At 45.4% G+C, this 19,923-nt stretch overlaps 1 protein-coding gene across 1 annotated transcript in view; it reads left to right on the top strand.

Moving 5' to 3' along the window:
* The window catches only part of LZTS1 (leucine zipper tumor suppressor 1), a 40,777-nt gene extending 30,508 nt beyond the window's left edge, over window positions 1-10,269 (top strand). The window contains exons 3-4 of the mRNA XM_078665409.1: window positions 2,370-3,190; window positions 9,598-10,269. Coding sequence (XP_078521535.1) covers window positions 2,370-3,190; window positions 9,598-10,269 — 1,493 coding nt within the window. The remainder of the gene's footprint in view (window positions 1-2,369; window positions 3,191-9,597) is intronic.
* Window positions 10,270-19,923: the final 9,654 nt, after the last annotated feature.

The raw sequence follows: 19,923 nt of genomic DNA, 5'->3' as shown, positions 1-19,923 counted from the left end.
CAGAGATTGGAGTCTGCCCCTAAATTCTGACTTTTCTAATACTACATTTCAGACTAAAAGAGGCCCAACATTCAAACAATGATGGAAATAATATTTAGAAAGCAGAAGGAGAAATATTGACTAAAGTAAAATTATAATTGTGCAAGAAATCCTATTCTATTGATACCACTTAGAGTTTGACTAGCGGAAATGGACCGTGTCATCAGCGGTATGCCTGCCACAATGTACCTTCCCTGCAAATGTACCTGTAATGAGAAGGTACAGTGTCAGTATTCACACTCCGATATCATTAATCTTTTGTGTGGGTTTCCTCTGAGACAGAAATTGTGTGTAACCTCTTCCAATTATTTACACAAGGGTTGTACAGGCAAGATGTTCAATGCGATATCCTTAATATCAAGGTACCAATTTGCCTTTTCTTAATAGAAATGATGACCTTAGGTGATGTTTTTATCATCAAAGGTATGTGGCAATGAATTTAAAAGCACATTAAATTTCCCTGTGTCTTCACATGACTGCATTTTTGTCTGCAGGGGTCAGAGAAGAACATTTTACGGCCAACCGGATTCAATCTGCAAGGGTCAGAGAAGAACGTTTTACGGCCGACTGGATTCAACCCAGCACTCCGCCGTAACTCTGCAACCATCCTCCTGTCCACCTCGGAAAATGGAAGCCATGTCCTGCATCATGTGAGTCATCCAGCTAGGCACAGGCTACTCCGGGGGGAGGGACAAGCTTTCAGACTGTGGCGAGAACAAACATTTTAGCTTATGAATTTAGAGCACCAAAACCACCTACCGTTGGAGAACCTTCCATTTGAGACGTCTGTATTTGCAGCAGCACAGCATTACATAAGATACAAGATTTCAACTAAAATGTCCAATCCTGCTGGTAGATCAAAAGCAGATTCATTCTCAGTGGTTCCGATAATGCCCATAGTCCCTGGTGAAATTTCTACCACATTGTGCAGGCAGTGCCCGTGGATCTGTAATCAGAAGCGCCATTGGCAGTATGCACACTCCCTACACCATGCACCTTCTGTGGTGCTAATCCTGCATAAGAGGAATTATCACGTTACTCCTTCATGCTAAGTCACCATGTTTCCATGGATGACTTTTTCGATTCTTTCCTAATTCGCCATGTTTCCATGACTGTGTCTTTCATTGGGGCGAGCCGCTCTTGCTGTAAACGTTTTACCACCACTTATATGGTTGTTTTACCAACACATACTGGTGGAAACGGAGGTAGGCCCAACTGAGTTAGCAGCACAAAATGGCCACCAATTGGCACAATTCTAAATTGGCGCTTATGGTAATGGCAGAACTCTCAGATCTGATGATTTTTTGCTCGATTCTCTCCCTCCTATAAGTTGACAATCAGTGTTACACTACAGCAGTTTAATGATTTTTAGGTACACTGCAAATTAGAGTCACTCTATTCCAGGACTAAGATCTAGGCATTAGCAGTTCTATCTAGACATCTCTTGGTGGGTCCTATGTGGAGACACATTGCGTCGCCTTTTCATGGCAGGTGGGCTCATGTGTTCTCATCTTGTGTTCACTTGATCATTTGGTCACTTTTTGTGCACAATACAATATTATGACGCATAGACAAATACAGCATATATAAGATTGTGAAATCCAGCAAAGGTGTGCTGTGGAAAGCTGTATTTGTTGTATACGAACAGAATATTGATTTTTATATATCATGCTACCAAAAAAAATCTACCAGAATATTTACTACCAAAATATTATCCTGCAAAATGTAATTACAGAAGTGAATCCCTGCAATACATAATTACAGAATAGTCTATGTTTATCAATAGTTACTTACGTTCACAATATTTATGTTTGCTGCTGAAATTCTGGCTGTAATTTTTTGGGTTTGAGGATAATTTTGTGCTCGATATTCTGACTTGTGTATTTAACATGTACAGTATCTTCACCTTTTTATTTATTTATTGTGGTTTAAGTCATAGGCTATTATCACATTATGTTTGTTCCGTGACTCATCCTGAACTCTATCTATACATCGTAAACTACTCCACCAGCTTCAATATTGTGCCCTTCAAACTGTTATTTCACTTCTATACACTTTTAACAACAAAAGTATTGTTGATCAAAGGAGAGATTACATTTTTAGTTCAGTGGAGTCTGTGCATGTTAACTTTATCGTCTAATTCATTACTGTTGGGAATACTTTATTTCAATTATTTCATGCAAATGCCAATTTTTCGAATATTTTTGGCTGTCTCACTAAGTAAATGAGTTCAAACAAACTGTAAACGTCTACCGTGCCTTGATATCTCTCTATATCTCTTCAGGAATTAGACAAGAACATTTTACGGCCTACTGGATTCAATCTACAAGGATCAGAGAAGAATGTTCTTCGGCCAACTGGATTCAATCCAGCACTGCGCCGTAACTCTGCAACCATCCTACTGTCCACCTCGGAAAATGGTAGCCAGGTCCTGCATCAGGTGCACCATTCAGAGAGGCCCCGGGTAGCAGATCCCCGGCCCACAGCCTACTCTGGGGGGCTGTCAGACTCTGGCAGGAACTCCATGTCTAGCTTGCCCACCCATAGCACTACAAGCAGCTACCAGCTGGACCCACTACTCACGCCCATGGGCTACATCAACCGCTTTGGTGGCTCAGCCCACAACATTACCCAGAGCACAGTGATCCAGGACAGCAACATGATCAGTCTGAAGGCCATGTCACTGTCAGATGGTGGCAACGCCAACAAAATCAACATACCTCCCAAAGGTGGCCAGGTCCCAGAGAAAATTTGCATGCGCTCACCCATCTCTACTGATGAATCCAGTATCCAGGAACTGGAACAACGCCTCCTTGAGAAGGAAGGAGATCTGCACGAGCTGAAGTGCAGCTTCGAGGAGAAGGAGGTGGCCAGCTGCCATGGCTATGAGGAGAAGCACAGGCGCAGCAAGGAGGACCTCGACGGACTGAAGCACAAAAGCAGCAGTAAACTGAGGCAGGCCTCCATCAAGGCACAGCGGGCCAACCAGCTCATGCACCTGCAGGTTTTTCAACTACAGCAAGATAAGCGTCAGCTCCGTGAGGACATGGAGAACCTTCTGAAGGAACGCGACATGCTGGAGACCAAGCTTCGATCCTACGAGAAGGAGAAAACAAACTTTGTGCCGGCTTTGGAGGAGACTCAGTGGGAGGTAAGCCTTTAAAGGTTTATTTTTCAGATGCCTGCCATCTTAATCTGCAAGACCTTTCAAGAGTGTGTGGTTCTGACTAGCTATTCTTTTCAATCAAGCAGCAAAGTTACAGTCTAGTATGAGACAATTCACCATAACTAACCTTTAAATGTGTATGTTCAAGAAAAAAACACAGTTAAAGGGTTAGTTATGGTTCAGAAAACACAAACCAAAAAAGTCCTCAAATTCGCCAGTTATGCTATGTAACGCACAAAGTGCACCATAATCTATGCCACTCACCATGTTTTGCTCTTGGTTGACAGCCATTTTTCACGTGTAATTAGTTAAGTGCTGTATTGAACGTAATGGTGGGCGTGTATTATGGTATGCTTTGTAAACCATAACTTGTGAATTTTAGGATTAGCTTTAAAATAATTCATCTTTGTCTGTGTATTATTTCAGTGAATTTCTAGGGTTTCTTGCAAAGTAGTACATTTACCTGGCTAATATATAAATGGCAAGGTCTCATGAACTGCACAGTGGGCGTCGGCCACCAGGTTTGACCTTCGTCCACACATGCTGCATTTTTCATGTGCCTCAGCATTCTTGCATGGTCTTCTCCAACAATAGTATTTTTTAAAATATAAGTTGCAATTTTCATGAAAATCGCAAGTTTTGGAAAATGGTGCCTGTTTCTAAATGCAAGATGGCAGCCACGTTGTTACAATTTTCATGAAAATTAGAATTTTACTGGGCTAAAATGTCACTTCAAGTGCATTTGAATGTCACTGACCATTCCCCTGTGGTTAATGGGCCTCTACTGGTGTATCCCTCGTTTTCGTCCCACGATGCTTAAGCAACAATTGTGGCAATAGTTGTGATTTTTAGAAAGCCAGAATTTTTTTGATCCCTTTCATCAGTTAATCACATTTGAAAAAACTCAAAAGAATTAACACTTTCCAACCCACCCATTACCATTTTCAAACGTTAACATATCCTAAGTGACTAAAAGTCAGTTTTTTTAGTAACTTTCTAATATCATGCCTAGTGTAGCATAAAATATTCTGTGGTTTTCACTATAGCTGTGAGCAGAATTTTCAATGTGAGCTCAAATGAGAATATACAAGTCACCCACACCCTTAACGTGTTTTATTTTGCGCAGAAATCCACAAAATGCAAAAATTGGCATGGCGGACCTCAGCTCCATATGCTAAGAAAGTTCAGAATTAGGTGCTGTTGCGCCCAAGGGAGCCAAAGTTATAGGCAAATCAAAAAATACCTTTTGAATGTAAATTGTGGCTGAACTATAAGTAAATATACACAACATTTGAAGCTCTCAGACACGTTTTCTGTGTTTGGACCATAATTTGTTTGTGCCATGACAGATTTCCCAACAATAGAGTATAGAACACATTTTAGGATGTGTTGGTAATGACATCCCCTCTAAACAAATTTTTTGCTATTTCCATTTTGGGCCCACAAGAGGGGGGGGGGCTGCACAGACCACAGACCAGCTCGTTGGTGTGAAAAAGGCCGCTTTATTAGAAACAGGTGCACTTTACAAATAAATTCCCTTGGCCTGCGCCCTACAAAACTAAACCTCGCTAAATATATTCTTCCTAACACACCCCCACCCCCTCCCCTAAACATGGTTCCCCCTGCTACAATTAGAAACACAAACTTGAAATTTTCCCAACTTTCCTATCTAGATAACTTCTTGTATCTACCCCAACTGTAAACCAGACATCCTAAAATCCCCCAGTACTTAGGAAAAAACACCACCCCAAAGGACTGTACAAATACACCGGCACCTGTTCCAGCAATACATCTCCATACCTTGAACCTACCCGATGCACCCGTTCCCAACAAGACCACCTCACTATGCTGCAGCTCGCTAACTCCAATAACTAGAAGAAACCCAAAAAGAAAGAAACTAGCGAAAAAGAGGGTGGGAAAAGCAATAAGCCCCCAGTACCACCCACAACCGGCTTCTGGGTCACTACCACCAAAATGGTGGGTATTTCCCTAAAATGGCCAGCTAAATATGACCCCCAGCCCAAAGATAGCCCACCCAGCCCAAAAGTAGCCCACAAAGCCCAACTAGCCCAACTGAGGTGCTGGCTGCCTCCCCCGGCCCAAACCCCTCCGGGAGGTGCAGGCCTCCCCCTGGTCGGCCGCCCCTCCCAAAGCCCTATTGGGCCCACCACAAGGGGGGGGCAGAACAGACCACAGACCAACTCGTTGGTGTGAAAAAGGCCGCTTTATTGGAAACAGGTGCACCTTACAAATAAATTCCCTTGGCCTGTGCTGTACAAAACTAAACCTCGCTAAATATATTCTTCCTAACATACCCCTCACCCCCTCCCCTAAACATGGTTCCCCCTGCAACAATTAGAAACACAAACTTGCAATTCCCAACTATCCTACCTATTTAACTAGATACATTCTTGTATCTACCCAAACTGTAAACCAGATCTCCTAAAATCCCTCAGTACTTAGGAAAAAACGCCACTCGAAAGTCGTCCTAACGCCTTTCGACCCCCCCCCCCCCCCAAAGGCATCCTGTCTCTTTGGATATCTGCGTATCCCTATAACCTTGTCCAGAGTTTCCTTCAATTGCACAATGTACAGCTCCATCCCATACCGAGAGAGGTGGACTCCGTCCTCTCTAAAAAAGTATCACTGCCCCATAGCGCAGTTCTGGAAGTTCCATCCTACCCAGACCTTCCATCTCGCAGAAACTCCTCATTTCCCTGTTGATCTTCCTACGTGCCCTATCTATGGCCGCCGGCCGCTCGGCTCCCCTCCAAATCCGCCTGGGTATAAACTCCGACCATATGATATGGCAGCCGGACCACTGGCGCTGTACCTTCCGGCCACGACAGATGCTGAATCAAGCGAAATTGCCCCGGCTCCTTCTCCGGTACCACGCCGATAGGTGATATAATTAAAACCCGAATGGGTGCCTCCCGAAAGGGGCCCGCCATTCGCCCCTCCCGCACAACTTGTCCCGCACCACCGCCTTGTGCGCATTGACCAATTTCAAATTCTCTGCCCACCTGGCAATCCTCGGACCTTCATACCCCAGCCGGAAACCCTCCCAGAACCCTCGCTGCAACACGATCGCGTCTTCGGTCCGTGGATAAGATGCTAAGAGGGTCTCCAGCCGGTCCCGCTTAATCGGTGTATGAGCCTTTCCCCAGTGCCCCCTGCCCCCGGATTGTGCCCCTGCCATCGCGGGCTGCTGACTCTGGTTACCGCCCCCAACTCCCCAGCAGTGCACCACCGGGTGTCCCGCATTTAGCGCACTCATACTGAAATCGGCAGTACTGTCTGGCACATGCGCCTTTGTTGTAGTCCCAACATGCTCCCACTGTGGTAGTAGCAACACCCTCTCCCTGCCCCACCCACCCACCCACCCACCCACCCATGAGTGGGGCGGGCCGGAAAGGGGCAAGGCGCCAGCGATAGAGCCCTGGCCGTATAGATCGCCTTACCAAACTTCGCCCCCCCCTCCCCAAGGTCTGCTGATACAGGTCCGAGTCGAGCTCTCCCCACTTCGCCTCCGGGTCCGCCGCCAAGCATGCTCAAAACTCCTCATCAGAATGCGACCACGCATAACCCCCATACGTGACCTGCGCCCGCCGGATCACATCCATATATTTAATAAGCGCGACCGCCCGGTCCGGGTACTTCTCGCAGTACATGCTGGGGAATATCAAAAACCCCACCGACCAGTTTTCTATCTTCAGAGGGACCTTTGGCCGCTTATAAGCCAACTCCTGTTCCTCCTCCTTCAACCCCTCCTTCGCCGTCAGCTCACGGTGCAAGAGCTTCAGAATATCCACATAGTCCCCTTTACAAATCTTCTCTTTGGTAGCCAGTGACAAGTGCGCCCCCAGGGGTTTCGTAATGCCCATATAAGGTAGCTTGGGCACTGGTATATCGAGACTCTCCTTCCCTGCCTTACCCCCCTTGCTCCCTTCATCCTTCTTTGCGTCCCCGGACCCGCCGACGCCTGCCCCGTCCGTCTTGGTGTCCCCGGACCCGCTGACACCCGCCTCGTCCGGGCTCACCCCCGTGTCCCTCACATACGTTCCTTTATTAAGGCGCACCCCTTTTTCCCCTCCTTTAGCAACTGTCCCCCCTGACACCGTCCCAAGTGGGATCCTGCCCGGCCCGCTCCGCCACCTTTCTTACCTGCTGTCAAGGCCGGTGTCCGCACTGGACCCCGCCGCCTAACCAGTTGAGCAGGGGGGCCACCACTCTCTCTGTTCTGCACCTCTTTTGTGCCTGCAAAACACTAGGAACAGCATTACTCCGCTCCCCCCCGCCCTGTCCCGCCCCCGCCCCTCCCGAATTTCCCCCATCCTCCGTGCTGTCCTCCTCATAATCCAGCTGGGACATCTCGTCCTCCTGGTCCATACCTGTGACATCCTCTAAATCCCACCCTCGGCCGCCAACAACGGGCTCCAGCCGGCTCAGTCCTGCCCTTTCCCTACAATTACGTAGCAGTTCCCCCAAATCCACACTCTCCCTCCTCATGATACTCCTCAGGGTCCCGATCAGCACTGACTGACCTCCGCGCCCGTCCCCCGGCAGCTGTCTCGACCCTTCGGGGTGGGGCTGCCGGGGACCTGCCGTCCTACCTCCCGTAGGTTGCCATCATCCTGTCCCTCGTGGGAGCGCGACCGCCCGTATAAGGCAGAGCCGGCCCATCCCCTCGGCGGAGTGGAACCGCATGCTGCTCTCCCGAGCACCTCGCCACACGCTCCTTGACCTTGGGCCTCCACCACCCGGGGATCTTCTAAACGCACCATCACGATGAGGAAGGCACAACGATATCAGGTACTCCTGCACAACCGCAACCGCCACCGCCACACCACGCCAAAACCCACAGCAAGAAGCAAAATGCAAATGAGGCGATAGTCTCCAAAAGCCATTGGCCCACAGCAATAAAAGCAATAAGCCAAAGCAATAAGCCAAAAGCAATAAGCCCCCAGTACCACCCACAACCGGCTGCTGAGTCACTACCACCAAAATGGTGGGTAGTTCCCTAAATTGGCCGGCTAAATATGACCCCAGACCAAAGCCAGCCCAAAGATAGCCCACCCAGCCCAAAGATAGCCCACCCAGCCCAAAAGTAGCCCACAAAGCCGAACCAGCTCAACTGAGGTGCTGGCTACCCCCCCCCCAGCCCCCGGCCCTAAACCCCCTGGGAGGAGCAGGCCTCCCGCTGGTCGTCCGCCCCTCCCAAAGCCCTAGTTTTTGTTAAGTTCGTAAACCAGTTAATAAATGGCAACATTAAAATTTAGCACTCTTGTTCGGAAACAGCGCTGCTTCCCAGTGCTGAAATTTCAGCATTAAATGATAATGAAGAAAAAACTGATGGGGCTTATTAAAAGCCTCTTGCATCACTTTTTCCCAATGAAAACGTGACGCCCTTGTGGCGCAAGGGGCTTGTAAATAAGCACCAAGGTCGCCATTCGTAGATATACATTTACTTCACTGGGTCCTTTTTATAGCGTTGGAACCCGGGTATGGCCTGGGCTACAACACTTGTCCTACTTTTAGCGATTTGAAAGAAACACAATGACCTTAAGAACGACAACAATGTATTTTTTATTTTATGCACTGTTAAGTCCGAACCAGCAGCGTTAAAATTAATTCTCAAAAGCTTTTCCCTGTTTTTGTTTTTATTTTTAAAGCTGTACCATCTTAGATAGCTTTTATGATCCTCTCGTTGTTCTAATAATCACAAAATGTAAATTTGATCCATGCCAACTTCCATTAAATATTTTAAACATGATGTTCATATATGACATATGGACTCCATATTTCTGGGACAAAATGTATTAATGGAATGATCAAGAGGTCAAGGTAGTTACACAGTACATAACAGTACACAAAAGAGTTCACCGCCCATGGGGTCCTTCGATGTACACTCTGTACCTAATCACCTACACTTAATGTTCTGTACAGAAGTATCTAATGAGATGCTAACCAGTCCATATTAAATTCCAGGCAAGGAATCTGGTCCTGATTACCCTAGGTTGATGTCAGTCACAATTATTCATGACTGCCATGCGACTTACCCTGTGGCACGCACTTGCCTCTAAGAGGTGCTGACCAGTAAGGTCATCTCCAAACTTGTATAAATGTATGTGATATTTAAATAGTTAAACACCTGGCTGAAAGGCAGCAGGGAGCTCTACAGGATCAAGGGAAGGTACACAGTCTATATGTGATAGGATAGGTAGTGGATTTGCGGACTGCATGTATGTGTGGGGTATGGATTTATCTCAAACCTAACTGAAAGGCAGCTGAGCTGCCCAAATGACCAGGCCAGCTCTGTGGAATGACTTGTGGGAAGAAGAGTCTACATTGTCAGAAAGCCATTTGTGACCTTTCATTTCTTTTTCCTCTAGGTGTGTCAGAAGTCAGGGGAGATCTCCCTCCTCAAGCAGCAGCTGAAAGAGTCACAGTCTGACCTGTCCCTGAAAACCAGCGAGACCCTGAGCCTGAAGGCCCAGCTGAAGGATGCGCGAGGGAAGCTCGAGGTCCAGGAGCAGAAAGCCCGCGAGATGGAGGATGCACTGCGCACCAAGGAAGTCGAGCTCGAAGTCTGCGAGAATGAGCTGCAGCGCAAGAAGAATGAGGCTGAACTGCTGCGTGAAAAGGTGGGGCATCTAGAAGAGGAGATGATGGACCTGCGTGCTGAGATGGGACGGCCCTTGAGGGAGAGGGCCCATGAAGATTGGCTGGGTCCATCCGCAGAAGAGCGCCTTCGGAGCCTGCAGAAGGAGGTGGACGAGCTGAAAAACGAGCTGGAGGAGGAGCGCCAAAACAATGAGCAGATGACCAACGTCTTCCAGCATGAGCGCCAGATCTGGAAGGAGGAGAAGGAGAAAGTGATCCGCTACCAGAAGCAGCTTCAGCAAAACTATCTGCACATGTATAAGCGAAACCAGGCTCTGGAGAGGTCAGTCCAGCAGCTGACTGGCAGTGATTCAGGAGAAGGCGGCAGTCATGACATGCTGGACTTTGACCTACACGGCATGGACGTTCCTTTTGAAGATATTATAGCCACAGAAATATGACAATTACCAATCATCCTTTACAGCACGCAACCCCGACATGACGTCCTATTTCTCCAGCCTCCTCAGTGTCAAAGTTTGGAGTTGTGGTATTTGATGGCCAATCTGCTTCTTTTGACCAGCACATGTTCTGCGGTGTGTTAAGTTGTTGTGGTGCTAAGCTGCCTCTACTATGTGTGCCAAGGCGAGATGCCACCAATGTCTGTAGTGAGATGGCGTACATGCTGTGTAATCTTGTGCAGTATCCATGGACTACAGGCCTGCTGCCTAGCTTCTACAGGGAAGCAAGGAACCAGGGAAACACCAGCTCTTTGTCAAAAGGGGAAGTGCAACCATTATTTAGTGTATTTATTATTTAAAGCAATCCAGCGTACATATTCACAAGGTGTTCTGTTATTTGGGAGAAGACTTGGTATGAATGCCTAAGTAGAACGGGGCCTTCTAAGTGCTGTGAATTTGGTGACTAAAGGAGAAAAGGATGATGGGCTTGACAAACCGTAAATAGCTGCACTGGTACCCGAAGGATGGAAGTCTCATGTGAGGGTTCAGAGGATGCAACCCACTTGAGAACTTCCCCTGGCAGCGGACGAGTTTCCTGGTAAACAATCTGGAGTGTCGGAAAGGCTGTTCTGGCTGTGGCGTGAACTATGATGTGTCAGGTGAAACCACCTTGAAGTTCTGCTGTCATGCTACAGATTCTATGGTACACAACTGAATATGCGATCCTCTCTCTGCCCGGCTGTACCGGCTTTCCTGATTTTCATATAGGCCAATAAGCAGTGGCATAGCAAGGATACCATGGGTCCTAATGCAAGCAAGGAAAATTGGTCTCCTTTTCTGTGGTTGGGTAGTAAAAGAGAGCCATAAATGGCACACCATGGGCTCCTCACACCACGAGGCCCCGGTGCCACTGCACTAATAATGGAAATGCTCCAGCCAATCAACCTTCAGCAACAGCAAAGTACTAAGCCCAGGTCAGTGGGTGTAAACGGTAGGTCCTGTTGAGCCGCATCCATGCCAGATATGCAGCATAGTCACATACAATAAACTTCCACGCAGTTTAGTCTAAATTGAAGTCGTTATCCTGAAAATCCGGCCTGGAGCTGGCTCTCCTGGGCTTATTTCTACACTTCTGGCTAGTAGGTGCTTAGGATGTTTGTGGTTAAAATGCACACCGCCAGCATAGAAAACCCAAACTGTGACGTCATAATTGTGTGATGGTAAATTTTAGTTGGGATGATTCGTGAATGTAGCAGTTTTCTGAGACATTAAAACGTAGAAAAGGGGAGAGAGAAGCAGTGTGCACTTCCCTTCAGCAGGGTGCCAGAGTTCACTTTTAAACCAGAGCCAATGACCTGAGAAATGAGCACAGATTGTACATCCAATCATGCTGCTGGAGAGAGCAAAGACGCCATTTTTAAATAATCATTTGTCACACCCGATGGCAGGAGAGGAAGTCGGAAAAGCAATACCCATAAATGCAGGTATTAAAGCAATAGCCATTAAATAATAATTCCATGAGTGTTCCATTATTAAGCACCAACATAGTTAGCCTTTGCAGCGTAAGACCACATTCCATAAAAGTATTTATTATGAGACATTTCTTGCAAAATAACGGTTATATTCACAAGATGCACATGGATTCATGGTCCGAGAAACTCATCATCATTAGAGGGAACAGTTCATTATAAGTAAAACCTCAGCTGTTTACCAGAACATTATTGATAGTTACAAGTTTTAGGAGGCATCCTATACGCTGTATGAAAAATCTCATGCAGTAGCCATTTTACAATAAGACACCACCCCATTAATAGACCATGTACCTAATGGGTGATTGGCAACACTTCTGCCATCGTAGATCTTAAATTATAAACTTAGCATCACAACCATGGTGTGTACTAGCATCTTCTATTGTGCCCAGGCAAGAAACTGTAAACATTGAAGGATAACTGGGGTAAGATGTAAAATTTCCAACGTATGTTGTGATGCAGGTTCTGGACTCAACTTACCTTTGTGTGCCCCCACTGAAACATATCTCCAACTCGTCAGTTTACAAAAACGTGCCACTTGTGTGTTCAACACAATACAACCAGACATGTGAGGAAGAATCACAAGCCATGGGTATAATTTGAGCCATATGTAGAGTTCAATTTCCAAACCCTGTGGGCCCACCCTTCAAGACAAGGGTTTGCCTAAATTGGTACTGGATGTAACATTCTTTCTTCGGACCACAATTAATGTAATCGTCGTCTTTGAGTCAAGCCTATCACATGTTTTTGACAGACCAGTAAGACCCAAGTGAAGAAATACATTGTCATGGTCAAGGTCACTCCACAGTCAACCTGACCCTTAAACTGGCGTGATATGAAGAAGTGTTCTGAAACAGCCAAATCTTAAGAGTCATTGTCGCTTACAGATTTGGAATCCGTAAGGGGCTGGGAAATTTACTTATTTTTGTATTTATTTATTTGTTTTATTAATATATTTATAATATTTATGTAGAGGTTTTTTGAAGCACTGCACTACATCACACCTTTCTGACACATTACAACAGCCTCATTGAAGGAAAGATTTAGTAGGTTTGAGTCCAACTAGATGTAGGTAGGAGGACTTGTTCAATGTTCTTCTTTTGTGACCCTTATTCTTCTAGGAAATTAAAGGCACTTTTGAATAGTCAGTTTTAAAGAGGTTTCCTAATAAATGGGTAGTCCAGTTTTGCCTTCAGGCCAGAGTTTACTGTATTCAGCATTTTGAGAATCTTGTCTCAGAGAAATTTAGGTTTCTTTATCAAATGTTTACAGGCTTTTGGTTGAGCATTTGAAGACTAGTTGCAGATTTCTGCTCCATGCATGGTCAGGCATTGGTTTCTACAGATCCAGCTCTTTTGCCCCAGTAGACTTTCTGCTCAGTGCAACATCAACCTATGTCATCACCAAGATCAGTGGACCAAATTCAGGTTTGTTTTAATATGGGTGCGCCCTTGAAGTTTAAGGGGACATACTCGCTGGCTTTATTCACACACGTTTGAAAGTCTAGACATGTCATCACCAGAGGTCAGGTAATCACCAGCCTGTGTTTGTTATCAGGCAAAGGAAGGATTTTCCAGAGTAAGAAGAACAGTAGGCTGACTTTGTTGACCCTAACCTTTACTTAGGCAGTGAATGAGATCACTGCCTCAAACAGCACTCCCATGATCCTTGCTTTTGTCGTGGTGGATTTTAGGGTTTGAAGGCTCAGATGCCAGTTGAAATGCAGAGAATATGCTTCTGATCGGCCCAGCTCCAAGAGCTCGGCCTTGGCTATATTCATTCAGAGGCAGCTCTCTTTCAGCCAGTGAAAGTCACAGTCCAACAGTGGATTACTTCCCTTCTTTGTTTCCAGTCCTAAACAGATTATGCTCATTAACATCAATTTGAAAGGTCACCTTTACTATGTGATACAGGGGGCTTTCTTCCAATAAAAAATAGCATCTAGGTTCTCCAGTCCTTCAGGCACTGATGGGATGGGGCAGGGGAGGAAGGGGTCTCAAAATAGCTGCATCCTTCAGTTATTGACTGGCTATGCCTATCAGGAAGGTGGCTCCAGCATCCGATCTACTGCATGGGACAAGTGCATGTCTGGCTGCATTGATGGAGCTAAATATTGCTGGCAATTTCTGGTTAAGAGGTTCTAACTAAGCCTGTGACAGGCTTAGTTAGAAGTGTCTAGAGCATTGAAGGCACTGACAGAGCCTCTGCCCAACCACCATATCGGTTTGAATTTGAATTTGTTATTTGTACCGCGCTATATGGAACTTAACCCAATTAAGGGCATCAAGGCGCCTTAAGATGGAAAGGAAGAAAAGTCATACATTGCCAGGTCAGCGGTTCAAAAATGAAACCGGGCTCAGAGTGAAAGGTCTAATACGCTAACGAGAACAGCCAAGTTTTAATGAGTTTAGGAAACACCGTTTTTGACGGCTGGTTGGCGATTTCTGGGGGGAGTGAATTCCAGAGTTTCGGCCCTAGTAGTGAAAAAGCTCCCCCACCCCATCTCGCTTTCCTGATTCTGGGAACCGTCAGCAGATTTTTGGAAGATGATCTAAGGGATCTACTGGGGGCATAAGGTGTTAGACGTGCTTTGATCTCTTCAGAGCCTGAGTTAAAGACCGCACTGTGAGTCAGACAGAGAATTTTGAATGATATTCTGGCCTGAATGGGTAGCCAGTGCAACTCTCTTCTCGCGGCCGTTGCAGAAGAGCATCTAGGTAGGTTGAGGACCAACCTGGCCGCCGCGTTCTGTGTCACTTGAAGTCGTTGGATCGCTTTCTTATTAATGCCCCCATAGAGGGCGTTGCAGTAGTCGATCCTGGACAACACCAGGGCGACCGTCGACTGCTTACGGGCCTCAAGGGACAAAAAGGGAGCGATCTTTTTTAAGGTCCGGATAATGGAACAGCAGGTGCCAGTGGTTCTGTTCACCTGAAGGTCGAAAGACAGTGTTGAATCCATAATTACTCCTAGATTTCTGGCAGATTTTGCTGGGAGAGGGCATTCGCCCAGGGAGGTAGGCCACCATTCCTCACTCCACTGGTCCTGACTTCCTCCAAAGACCAGTACCTCAGTTTTGTCTCCGTTAAGCTTGAGGTAATTCCTGATCATCCAGGAGGATACTGCCTCCATGCAGAGTTTGAATTTTGCCGCGTCGTCTTGTCCAGATTGGGTTGAGGAGACAATAATTTGTGTATCGTCAGCGTACGATAACACTTGGAACCCAAAGGTTCTGATGAGTCTGGCCAGGGGGGTCACATAAATGTTGAATAGTACAGGGCTCAATGCCGAGCCCTGTGGGACCCCACACTGCACCGCTTTAGGAGGTGATAGGCAGTCGCCGAGCTTCACTTGTTGTTGTCTTTGGTGCAGAAAGGAGGATAATAGGCCCAGGGCACTTCCTCTGACCCCTATCTCCCTCAGTCTTTCGACCAGAATCGAGGGGGACAGGGTATCAAAGGCTGCTGTTAAGTCCAACAACGATACTAAAAGGGGGGTTGAACCCATGCAGTCGCGGGGACCTGGGCGTTATGTGATATACTAGAAGGGGGGTCCCCGCAAGGAACTAGTGTTGTGTGTAACACACACCAAAAGGAACAATGAAAAAGACAATTAAAACTACTCAAAACACAATTAATTATGAATAGATATTGCCCTTTATTTGACAATACCAAATTCCACTTGTAACACATACATTGTATTTTGTAATAAATAGTAAGCCCCAGTCGGGTAGTGAAAGGAAGGAGGGGATGTGCTCAGGTAAGTGAAAAAGTCATGAAAGAATAGAAATATTCAAGAAAATTGCAATAGCTAAAGTTTATATCAATCTTCAAAACAATTCAAAAATTATATATAGGACCCAAAAGCTTTAAGGCCTTATTTGAAAACCATTCATTCAAGAACATTCCACGGCTATATACATGATTACAACAATTCATGGGCGTGTGCCGGATGTCCAAAAAAATAAGAAGGCGTCGACGTTTCGACCCCTAGCCGTAGGTTACTTTTATTCCTATGAACGGGGTCTTCATCAGGACAGTGATAAAGGGAGGGATGTTGTGGGGCATTCGAATCTGAAATTTAAAAACCAACATTAGACTGATTCATTGCTGCGACCTGTGGCATGTCGTGATATTTAACATTCAATATAACACAATTACCATGGTCTCATGGATACCAAGCTAAATAGTCAAGGTCTCACCAAAAAGTTAATCAATAATCATAATGGAGGAAACTGTGGAGGAGAAACCAACCAGCATCGCCTGAAACCAGGCGGTATAGTGATTTGTCAAAAAGTTCAAAAATTGCTAAACGGTAGATAACTACTTGACATTCATAGTAGAAAGAACCGTAATGAGCTTAATGAACTTACTTCAAGTAAAAGTACAAAGGAGCGCTGTGCGATGGCGGCCAAAATTGCAGTATGCCACCCCCGGTCAAAAGATCAGTATTTAGCGCGAAAATCTAAATTCAATGAGAGACTTATTTTAGAACATGCCATGCATGCTGATATTTACACAAAGGACCATATATAAATAGATAAATAACTCACATCAGATTTACCAGTTAGAGTAATATCGACTTATACCCTAGGATTATGGATTTTGGAGATGGTAAGATGACGTCATTTCAGTTGTCTGTAAGAATAAATTGACTCGATTGCAATCTTGTGTAATTACAAAGACTCAGTTGCACTCTAGTGAAAACATGATTATCAAATACATGATAGCCAAATACGGACTTACATTTTGGCTCAGCTTAATAGAACACCGTAGCTGCACTTCATATGGTAAGCGCTGTGCGATGGCGGCCAAAATTGCCGTATGCCACCCCCGGTCAAAAAATCAGTGTTTAGCGCGAAATTCTAAATTCAATGAGAGACTCATTTTAGAACATACCATACTTGCTGATTTTACACAGAGGAACATATATAAATAAATAAATGACTCACATCAGATTTGCCAGTTAGAGCACTGTATACCCACGGGGTATGAATATTGGAGGTATTAGAATGGCGTCATTAGTTATCTGTAAGAATAAAATGACTCGGTTGCGGTCTTGTGTACATACACAGACTCAGTTGCACTCTGGTACAAACATGATTGTCAAATGCATTATTGCCAAATCCGAACTTACATTATGGCTCAGCTTAATAAAACAACGTGACTGCACTTCATATGATGATATCCTGCGCCACTGCAAGAAATAAGAATTCAAATAACGTAATATTCGAAAGAATTCTCAAATGTTTCACGAATGCTAACATACATAACCGGCACGAGTAACATACCTCTAGGGGACTCGTGATTAAATCAGTCAATGCATTCACGGCGGGCTGGCGCTGCGTCGTCCGACGTCAAGCAGTTACCCGCCGGTGGCTAGCCCTACGAGACTGTAGGCAAATAGCGGCCTCGTCGGCAAAATCGCCTGTAACAAGGATTAAAGCACACGAAGTTGCCTCGATGTAATTTTTGCAACTCCAAGGAAAAAGGGCCCTGGAAGGGGTAAAGCTTACCAAAGTGCTTCTAGTCACTGCGGTCGTCTCGCATGTCCGCCCACTCCGTCAGACAGGCAACTTCGCGGAGTTTAGGGGCGGGGTAACAGAAAGGCTTGTTATAGACACAGGAGAAAGACTTCCCGCGATCTGACGTCTCAGTTAAGAGATGGATGTAATGGAGATTAGATTACCAACTTAATCTAGTATTGGAAATATTCCTAGTTGAAATTACTAAATGCACTATTGGCTCTCGTGCAAATCATTGTATGGACATTGGAAAAGGGGGATACCCTCGGTCTGTCGTATATGTTGAGGGGCCTAAATTACCAACTACAAGTCCAAATCTGGTATTTTAAATACTTCTTGACATAATTTGAAACATTTCAAATCACAAATGAACTGTAAGTCCAACAAGACCAGGAAAATGGTCCGGCCTTTGTCCACCTCCAATCTGATCTTGTCCACTACGACCGCAAGAGCGGTCTCCGTGCTGTGAGCAGCTCGAAATCCATGTTGAGAGAAATCTCTCTTTCTCCAGGAATACTGTCAAATGACGGTTTAGGTGGGCTTCGAGTATTTTAGCTGGTGCCGGGAGCAGAGATATCGGGCGGGAATTTTTGAGAACCTCCGGGTTCAGTGATGCCTTCTTTAGCAGAGGTTTAACAACCGCACGTTTCCAGATTTGCTGGAAGATTCCTTCCGAGATTGCTCCATTTAGAATCTCCAGGAGAGGAGGTAAAAGAGTGTTTCTGCATGCCTTTAGGATCTTTAAAGGACATGGGTCCAGGGGGGAGCAGGATTTAATAGAATCAAGAATCCGGTTAAGTTCCTCCAATGATAAATCTGGGAATTCAAGAAGGTGGGGAGTGGGAATACTCATTTCATCGGGATTCGTATCTGGCGACTGGCTTGCTGGCTTCATAGAATTATTGTTCAATTTCTGATTAAGGGTTTCAAGGGAAGAGTGGATGTCTGCAATTTTGGTAGAAAAGAAGTCTGCTATGTTATTACATAGCAGCTGGGTGTCTGTCACAGGGTTAGCAGAGCTGGGGATGGTCAGAGAATTGATGATTTTGAACAGTTCCCTTGATGATTTTAGTTCAGAGGTCATGTTATTAAAATAGGTTATTTTCTCCTCTGTAATGGCTATTTTATATTCTTTCAAAGCAAGTTTGTGTTGGACTTTCTCCTGTGCTTTGGGGTTGGCCATCCAGGCCCTTTCCTTTTGCCTGCAGATCTGTCTCAGTGCCATGAGTCGCTCAGTGTACCATGGGGCTGAGGGAGTCTTTCTGGCAGAGTAGTGTTTTTTGATGGGTGCTAGAATGTCCATTGCCCTTCCGATGCTATTTGACCAGTCAGGGCCTCCTTATTCGGGTCAGATCTTAAAAAGGAGGTAGCGCTATGTATCAAGGGGGCTAAGGTGTCATTATTTATGTTTCTGAAATTTCTTCTAGTTCCCCAGGAGTTTCCTTCGATTGGGGATATCATGGGCACTATTAGGTTGAAAGGCACAGCTGAATGGTCTGACCAGGTGAGCGGGATCGGGGCTCTATGCCCACCATGACAACAAGGGCTTTTCACTGAAAGTAGTTTCATCGAAAAGCTCTTTCAGCACAAATAGACCATGCCACAGCAGGATTTTTCTGTTTTTGAGAGGCAGTGAACTATAGCTGGGATTTCTGTTTCAAAATGGAAAAATCAATGCCCCAGAATCGCTGGAAGATATCCGACAGCAGGTAGGGGACTTGGATAGTATTTCCCTGCCATGGCGTGACATGAACAGTAAAAATTGGGGCAATATACATTAAAAATAAACCTACAATAGCCAGACTGGAGGAGGGAGAAGAGGCAATCACACACTACAACAGTGTGATGGCCAAACAAAATGTTCTCTTAGTGAAGTCGTGAGGGAGGAAGCTAAGGACACAAAGCAGGGACATTTAAACAAATCACCAATAACAAGCCAGCCTTTCTAAATGACACAGATAACAACCAATGGCAATCGGTGGGTGAGCCAAAAGCCCATAGAAGAGATACAACAGGTCCCGCAAACATCGCAATCGCTGTTGAGGCTCGACCTAAAAATACAAAAGGCCTGTCTACAGAAGGTCCACTCTCATAAGGGTGGGGCTTCTGGTGTGATATTCACATGTGGATTATAATACATGGCCTACTCGGAAGGTGTTTCTATTGGCAGAGTGAACATAGCTTTTGCTGATTGTCACACTGAGGCTCTGTCACCTTTAAAAGAGGTGTTGGAATAAAGAAAAGAATGGGAAATTGCTGAAATTTTGGAGAATTTGCATTAACACTCTGCTTAAAATAACGCCAACAGGCATTTCATGAGGGAAAAAGCACAAAAACAGAAATGCCCAGAACAACAGCTACTTCCATTCTGTTAGTTCACATTGTTCCCACGTTACTGCGATAAAGAATTTACCAGAAAAGACTTGAATTTACGCAATGTGGCATAATTTCATAACTTGGGGAATTTTGTGTAACAAATACACTGTTAAATGCCAGAAATTACACAACACTAAGCCGGCATAATGAACATTTTGCCCAGGTCTACATAATACCTGGTATTAGCTTTCACCCTACCTCAATTGATTGGCTCACTCCTGGGTTCAA

The sequence above is a fragment of the Lissotriton helveticus genome, chromosome 11 (genome assembly GCF_964261635.1).
Source record: "Lissotriton helveticus chromosome 11, aLisHel1.1, whole genome shotgun sequence".
Taxonomy (NCBI): Eukaryota; Metazoa; Chordata; class Amphibia; order Caudata; family Salamandridae; genus Lissotriton; species Lissotriton helveticus.
The sequence above is the reverse complement of the archived record's forward strand: the minus strand, read 5'-3'. Positions and strand labels throughout refer to the sequence as shown.